The sequence below is a fragment of the Rhinopithecus bieti genome, unplaced genomic scaffold (genome assembly GCF_001698545.2).
Source record: "Rhinopithecus bieti isolate Rb0 unplaced genomic scaffold, ASM169854v2 scaffold_8135, whole genome shotgun sequence".
Taxonomy (NCBI): Eukaryota; Metazoa; Chordata; class Mammalia; order Primates; family Cercopithecidae; genus Rhinopithecus; species Rhinopithecus bieti.
The window spans coordinates 203,129-210,475 of record NW_016805664.1 but is presented as its reverse complement, the minus strand read 5'-3'; the positions used below and the strand labels follow the sequence as shown (position 1 = coordinate 210,475).

General features: G+C 58.3%; 1 protein-coding gene across 1 annotated transcript in view; it reads left to right on the top strand.

The window, feature by feature from the left end:
• The first annotated feature begins 5,688 nt into the window (after positions 1-5,688).
• The window catches only part of LOC108530418 (trinucleotide repeat-containing gene 18 protein-like), an 8,181-nt gene continuing 6,522 nt past the window's right edge, over positions 5,689-7,347 (top strand). Inside the window, exons 1-3 of the mRNA XM_017873351.1 lie at positions 5,689-6,363; positions 6,553-6,627; positions 7,177-7,342. Coding sequence (XP_017728840.1) covers positions 6,136-6,363; positions 6,553-6,627; positions 7,177-7,342 — 469 coding nt within the window. The 5' untranslated portion in view covers positions 5,689-6,135. The remainder of the gene's footprint in view (positions 6,364-6,552; positions 6,628-7,176; positions 7,343-7,347) is intronic.

Below are 7,347 nucleotides of genomic sequence, written 5' to 3'. Positions count from 1 at the left end.
AGGCTGAGGCAGCAGAATCGTTTGAACCTGGGAGGTGGAGGTTGCAGTGGCACTCCAGCCTGGGCGACAGAACAAGACTCCGTCTCAAAAAAAAAAAAAACATAAAAACAAAAGTTAGCCAGGCGTGTTGAGATGTGCCTGTAGTCCCAGCTACTCGGGATGCTGAGGCAGGAGGATCCCTTGAACCCGAGAGGCAGAGGTTGCAGTGAACTGAGATCCTGCCACCGCAGTCCAGCCTGGCGACAGAGCAAGACTGTCTCAAAAAAAAAAAAAACCAAAGTCAGCATCTTTATCTACCTGTCCCAGTTCCACAAAGTGCTTTGTTTTACTTCATTCATTCAGGGGCCTCTGGCTGCTCCCTGCAGACGGGATTTCCCCTGCTGGACCTCACAGCCTGTCGTGGGAGCCCACCCGGGGTCAGCCACCCGGCGTTGGTTGCTTCCACCCCCATCCCTGATCCCCAGGACAGACCAGGGTCTTGGAAGCTCCAAGCTGGGGACCCCAGGCCTGATGAGCCACTCTGTCCTCTGCCCCGCAGGTGCTGAGCCATCCCCAGCCCTCCTGGTGCCGAGTGCCAAGCGCCGTAGCCGGAAGACCAGCAAAGACACTGGGGAGGGCAAAGACGGTGGTACGACTGGGTCGGAGGAGCCAGGAGCCAAGGCCCGTGGGCGTGGGCGGAAACCCAGCGCCAAGGCCAAGGGTGGTACGTTGAACCGGGCCCCAGGGCAGGGGCAGTGGGTAGAGCTTCTTCGTGCATCCAAACTCGGGGCTTGGGAATCTGCCCAAGTGCCTACCTGCTGTCTGTAAGAACTCTGAGCTGGGTGCGGTGCCTCACGCTGTAATCCCAGCACTTTGGGAGGCCGAGGTGGGCAGATCGCCTGAGGTCAGGAGTTCGAGACCAGTCTGGGCAACATGGTGAAACCCCCGTCTCTACTAAAAATACAAAAATTAACCGGGCATGGAGGTGAGTGCCTGTAATCCCAGCTACATGGGAGGCTGAGGCAGGAGAATTGCTTGAACCCGGGAGGTGGAGGTTGCAGTGAGCCAAGATTGTGCCATTATACTCCAGCCTGGGTGACGAGTGAAACTCCATCTAAAAAAAAAAAAAAAAAACTCTGCACCTCTGCACCTGCACCGCAGGATTGTTCTGACCAGGTGACAGATGAGGAAACTGAGGCTGGGGAGGCAGGTTGGTTTGTCAGAGGCAGAGCTGAGCTGCAGCCGGCCTGTGTTTCTTTCCAGAATTTCTTTCCAGAATCCGGAGAAAATGCTTTGTGCAGACTGAGAGCAGAGGCTACTGGAGGACCCACTTTGGGGCCAACACAACTTAAGGTTGTTATAGGGGAACCGCCTAAGAAGGCCGCAGTCGGGTTCCGCTCAAGAAGTAGCAGAGCCAGGATTGAAACCACGCCTTTCTGCTGGGCACGGTGGTCCCCGCCTGTTCTCAGCACTGTAGGAGGCCCAGACACAGGGATCGCTTGAGCTCAGGAGTTTAAGACCAGCCTGGGCAGCAGAGCAAAACTGTATCTCTACAAAAAAAATAATGCAAAAATTCCCCAGGCATAGTGGTGCATGCTTGTGGCCTCAGGTTACTTTGGAGACATGAGCCCAGGGAGTTTAGGGCTGCAGTGAGCCCTGATCATGCCACTGCACTCCAGCTTGGGTGACTGAGACCCCATCTCAAAAAAACAAAAACAAAACCCACAGAAGCAGGCCTTCCTGATGAAAGCCACAGCTCATTTCTGCCAGGAAGCCCCCGCCCCAGCCTCTCATCTGTTTTCTTTTGTTTTGCAGACAGAGCTGCTACCCTGGAGGAGGGGAGCCCAACAGATGAGGTCCCCAGTACCCCCTTAGCCCTGGAGCCGAGCAGCACCCCAGGTTCCAAGAAGAGTCCCCCAGAGCCTGTGGACAAGAGAGCCAAGACCTCCAAAGCGCGCCCAGCACCACCACAGCCCAGCCCCGCACCACCCGCCTTCACCAGCTGCCCAGCACCCGAACCCTTTGGGGAGCTACCAGCCCCTGCCTCCACCCTGGCCGCAGCACCCCTCATCACCATGCCCGCCACACGCCCCAAGCCCAAGAAGGCACGGGCAGCCGAGGAGTCAGGTGCCAAGGGCCCGAGGAGGCCGGGGGAGGAGGCCGAGCTGCTTGTCAAACTGGACCACGAGGGTGTCACGTCACCCAAAAGCAAGAAGGCTAAAGAGGCCCTGCTGCTCCGGGAGGACCCAGGGGCCGGGGGCTGGCAGGAGCCCAAGAGCCTCCTGAGCCTGGGCAGCTACCCCCAGGCGGCCGGCAGCAGTGAGCCCAAGGCACCCTGGCCCAAGGCCACGGACGGGGACCTCGCCCAGGAGCCCGGGCCGGGGCTCACGTTCGAGGACTCTGGGAACCCCAAGAGCCCAGACAAGGCCCAGGCTGAGCAGGACGGGGCAGAAGAGTCGGAGAGCAGCAGCAGCAGTAGTGGCAGCAGTAGCAGCAGCAGCAGCGGCTCTGAGACGGAAGGGGAGGAGGAAGGCGACAAGAATGGGGACGGGAGCTGCGGCGCCGGGGGCCGTAACTGCAGCGCTGCCAGCTCCAGGGCAGCCTCACCGGCCTCCTCCTCGTCCTCCTCTTCCTCCTCCTCTTCGTCTTCCTCCTCCTCGTCCTCCTCTTCCTCCTCCTCCTCTTCCTCATCCTCCTCCTCCTCTTCCTCTTCATCATCCTCCTCTTCCTCCTCCTCCTCCTCTTCCTCGTCCTCCTCCTCCTCCTCTTCCTCCTCCTCTTCCTCTTCCTCCACCACAGACGAGGACTCTTCCTGCAGCTCAGACGATGAGGCAGCCCCCGCTCCCACGGCTGGTCCTTCTGCACAGCCGGCGCTCCCCACCAAGGCCACCAAGCAGGCCGGCAAGGCGCGGCCCTCAGCCCACTCCCCAGGCAAGAAGGCGCCTGCGCCCCAGCCCCAGGCGCCTCCTCCGCAGCCCGCACAGCCTCTGCAGCCCAAGGCTCAGGCTGGGGCCAAGAGCCGACCGAAGAAGAGAGAGGGCGTCCACCTCCCCACCACCAAGGAGCTGGCCAAGCGGCAGCGCCTGCCGTCCGTGGAGAACCGGCCCAAGATCGCTGCCTTCCTGCCAGCCCGGCAGCTCTGGAAGTGGTTCGGCAAGCCCACCCAGGTAACCAAGCTCGCGCTCGGGCGGGGCGCAGGGGCTGGGGGCCTTGTCTCTCTCTGCTGAACCCACGGCTTCACGCCGTGTCTCCGCGTGTGGTAACCTCCCAGAACCCCAGGGTGGAGGACTGGCGTCCCACTTGATGGATGGGTACACTGAGTCTCAGAGTGTCCTCAGGCACCTGGGTCTGTCCTGCCCTCTAGTCCCGGGACGCAGAGCCACCCTCATGTGGAGACCAAATGAAGGACACCGCAAAGACCAGCGCAGACCCACAAGCGCCAGCGCCACGTGGAAGGAAGGGGCTTTCCAGGCCTCTGGGTTTTTTTTTCCTTTTTTGAAACCGAGTCTCTCTCTGTTGCCCAGGCTGGAGTGCGGTGGTGTGATCTTGGCTTACTGCACCCTCCACCTCCAGGGTTCAAGCAGTTCTCACGCATCAGCCTCCCAAGTAGGTGGGATACAGGTACCCGCCACCATGCCTGGCTAATTTTCGTATTTTTAGTAGAGATGGGGTTTCACCTCGTGGGGCAGGCTGATCTGGAACGCCTGGCTTCAAGTGATCTGCCTGCCTCGGCTTCCCAAAGTGCTGGGATTACAGGTGTGAGCCACCACGCCTGGTTTTTCTTTTGTTTTCTTTTTTTTCTTTTAGAGACAGGATCTTGCTCTGTCACCCAGGCTGGAGTGCAGCGGCGCTATCACAGCTTACTGCAGCTTTGAACTCATAGGCCCAAGCAATTTCCCCGCCTCAGCCTCCTGAGTAGCTGGGACTACAGACATGTGCCAGCATGCTGCCCAGCTGGTTTTTAAATTTTTTTGTAGAGACAGGGTCTCACTATGTTGTCTGGGCTGGTCTTGAACCCCTGGACTCAAGTGATCCTCCTGCCTCGGCCTCCCAGAGTGCTGGGATTCCAGGTGCTAGGCCTGACAGCCTGTTGTGTGTGGCATTTGCAGTGTTCTCCCAGCCACGCCCTGGGCTCCAGTGTGGCGGTCCCAGCAGAAGGTGCCTCCTTCCCGGGTTTGCCAGCAAAAGTCCAGGGTTGAATCTCCTTGGCCTGGCCGGGATCTCGTGTCCACCCCCGAGTGAATCAATATGGCCTGGAAGACAGCAAGTCCTGGCTGGCCAGGGGTCCTGTGTCTGCTGCCTGCAGCAGTGGGTTGGTTGTTCAGAAGGAGCCCTTCCAGCCTGTCTGTGGCTGGCTATACACTCGCACACACACATGCACACAGTGCACTCACACAGCCACATGCACACACGCATACATATGCATGCACATGTACACACGAATGCACGTACAGCCACACAAAGGCAAGTACACATGCACACAGACATACACGTGAATGCATGCATGTACATGAACCATGTAAACATGAACATGCACACATACACTACACACTACACCCACACACATGCACACAAGTACTACACCCACTCTTGCACACGTACACAAATGTAGGTGCATACATGCATGCACATGCGTCCATGCACACGAACACACGTGCGCAAATGCACAGACGAACATGTGCACACACAGGCACATACACATGGCAGGACCCAGTGTGGAAAGTGAGAGTGGTTCAGACAGGCTGGCAGTGAGTCCCCAGTGTGCCATAGGTGTGGGGCAGGAGCACCTCTTCCAGCAGGAGTCAGTGGTGTCTCAGGCAGCATTTCCAAAGCTGCTGTAGAACGGAGTTTCAAGTCTCTCTTGCCCACGTGCAGTGGCTTTAAGTCTATAATCCCAGCACTTTGGGAGGCTGAGGCGTGAGGATCACTTAAGCTTGGGAGTTCAAGGCTGCAGGGAGCTATGATTGTGCCACTACACTCCAACCTGGGCAATAGAGTGATACCTTGTCTTGAAAAAAAGAATAGTTTTAGCCGGGCGCAGTGGCTCATGCCTGTAATCCCAGCACTTTGGGAGGCCCAGGCAGGAGGATCACTTGAGGTCAGGAGTTCCAGACCAGCCTGCCAACATGGTGAAACCCCGTCTCTACTAAAAATACAAAAATCAGCCAGGCGTGGTGGTGCATGCCTGTAATCCCAGCTACTTGGAAGGCTGAGGCAGGAGAACTGCTTGAATCTGGGAGGCGGAGGCTACAGTGAGGCAAGATCGTGCCACTGCACTCCAGCTTGGGCGATAGAGTGAGACTTCGTCTCAAAAATAATAGTAACACGTTTTAAAAGATAAAAAAGGCCAGGCATGGTAGCTCATGCCTGTAATCCCAGCTCTTTGGGTGGCTTATGTGGGACGATCACTTGAGGCCAAAAGTTCGAGACCATCCTGGGCAACACAGACCCCCATCTCTACAAAAATGAAAATATTAGCCGTGCATTCCTGTAGTCCCATCTACTCAGGAGGCCGAGGCAGGAGGATGGCTTTAGCCCAGGAGATTGAGGCTGCAGTCAGCTATGATAGTACCACTGGATTCCAGCCTGGGTGACAGAGCAAGACCCTTTTTCTGAAAACAGTAATTTTAAAAAGAAAAGAAGGCCAGGTGCAGTGGCTGACACTGCAATCCTAGTGCTTTGGGAGGCAAAGGTGGGAGGATGGTTTGAGGCCAAAAGTCTGAGACCATCCTGGGCAACATAGTGAGACCTTGTTCTCTACAAAAATTAAAAAAAATCAGCCGGGCATGACGTGCGCCTGTATTCTTAGCTATTCAGAGGCTGACATGGGAGAGGATTTCTTGAGCCTAGGAGTTCGTGGCTGCAGGGAGTCATGATTGCGCCATTGCACTCCAGCCTGGGCAACAGAGTAAGACCCTGTCTCAAAAATAAAAAGTCTCGTAGTGGCAGAATCCTTGGATTAAGTGAAGCACCTCTTGGAGACCCAGCATGTTAAAGAGATGGAAGAGGGGCTTCCTCCTCTCCCCAGAGTTGGATAGGGGTTGACCTGGAGGCCGAAGGCCCGGAGTCCCAAGCGGCAGAGCCTGCCAGGCGGCAGGCTCGGCGGGGCCGGGCCAGGGCTGTGCCGTGACACACGTGTCCTTGCAGCGGCGTGGCATGAAAGGCAAGGCCCGCAAGCTCTTCTACAAGGCCATCGTGCGTGGCAAGGAGATGATCCGCATTGGGGACTGCGCCGTGTTCCTCTCCGCCGGCCGTCCCAACCTGCCCTACATTGGCCGCATCCAGAGCATGTGGGAGTCGTGGGGCAACAACATGGTGGTCCGCGTCAAGTGGTTCTACCACCCCGAGGAGACCAGCCCGGGCAAGCAGTTCCACCAGGGCCAGGTGAGCCTGCGGCACCCCGGCTGGGCTCCCCAGTCCTAGGCAGTGTAGGGCAGACCTGAGGGTGAACGAGGCATTCTGGGTGCTGGAGGATCAGCGGCCCTGCCCAGTGGGTCGGCCCTGTCCTGGGGCCTGGGGTCAGGTGCGGCGGCCCCCGGGCTCACCCAAGCCCCTCCCCTGTCCCCCACACAGCACTGGGACCAGAAGTCCAGCCGCAGCCTCCCGGCGGCCCTGCGGGTCTCCAGCCAGAGGAAGGACTTCATGGAGGTAGGTGGTGGTAGTGGTGGTGGTGGTGGGCAGGTTGGGGGTGGCTGCCTCCTTCCAGGCAGCTCAGACAGGGCCTGGCTCAGCATCCGCTGCTGTCACCCATGGTCTCCCTCGGCCTCTGACCTCCTGTCCCTGCCACTCTCAGTGCCTGACTCCTGTTCTCTGTCTCTCCCGGTCTCTGCGTCGGTCTCCATCTCTGGGTCTCCTCTGCTGTCCCAGTGTCTGTCCCTGAGTCTCCGGCCATTCTTACCCTCTGACTCTCTGGGTCTCTCCCAATCTCTGTCTTTTGGTCTCTGGGTCTCTCTCAGTCTCTGTCTCTCGATCTCTTGGGCTGTCTGTCCTTGTCTTCTGTCTCTCATTTGTTCTCCATCTCTCAGTCTCTCTCTCTTTTGTTGGTCTGTCTCTTAGCCTCTGTCTCTGACTTGGTCTCTGTCTCTGTCTCGGCCCCTGGGGCTCCCTCTGCTTCTGTCTCTGTCCCCGGGGCTCCCCGGGGCTCCCTCGGCCTCTGTGCCCCCCACCCGCCATCCTGATGTCCCCGCGTGCCCACAGCGCGCGCTGTACCAGTCCTCACATGTGGACGAGAATGACGTGCAGACGGTGTCACACAAGTGCCTGGTGGTGGGCCTAGAGCAGTACGAGCAGATGCTGAAGACCAAGAAGTACCAGGACAGCGAGGGCCTGTACTACCTCGCGGGCACCTACGAGCCCACCACGGGCATG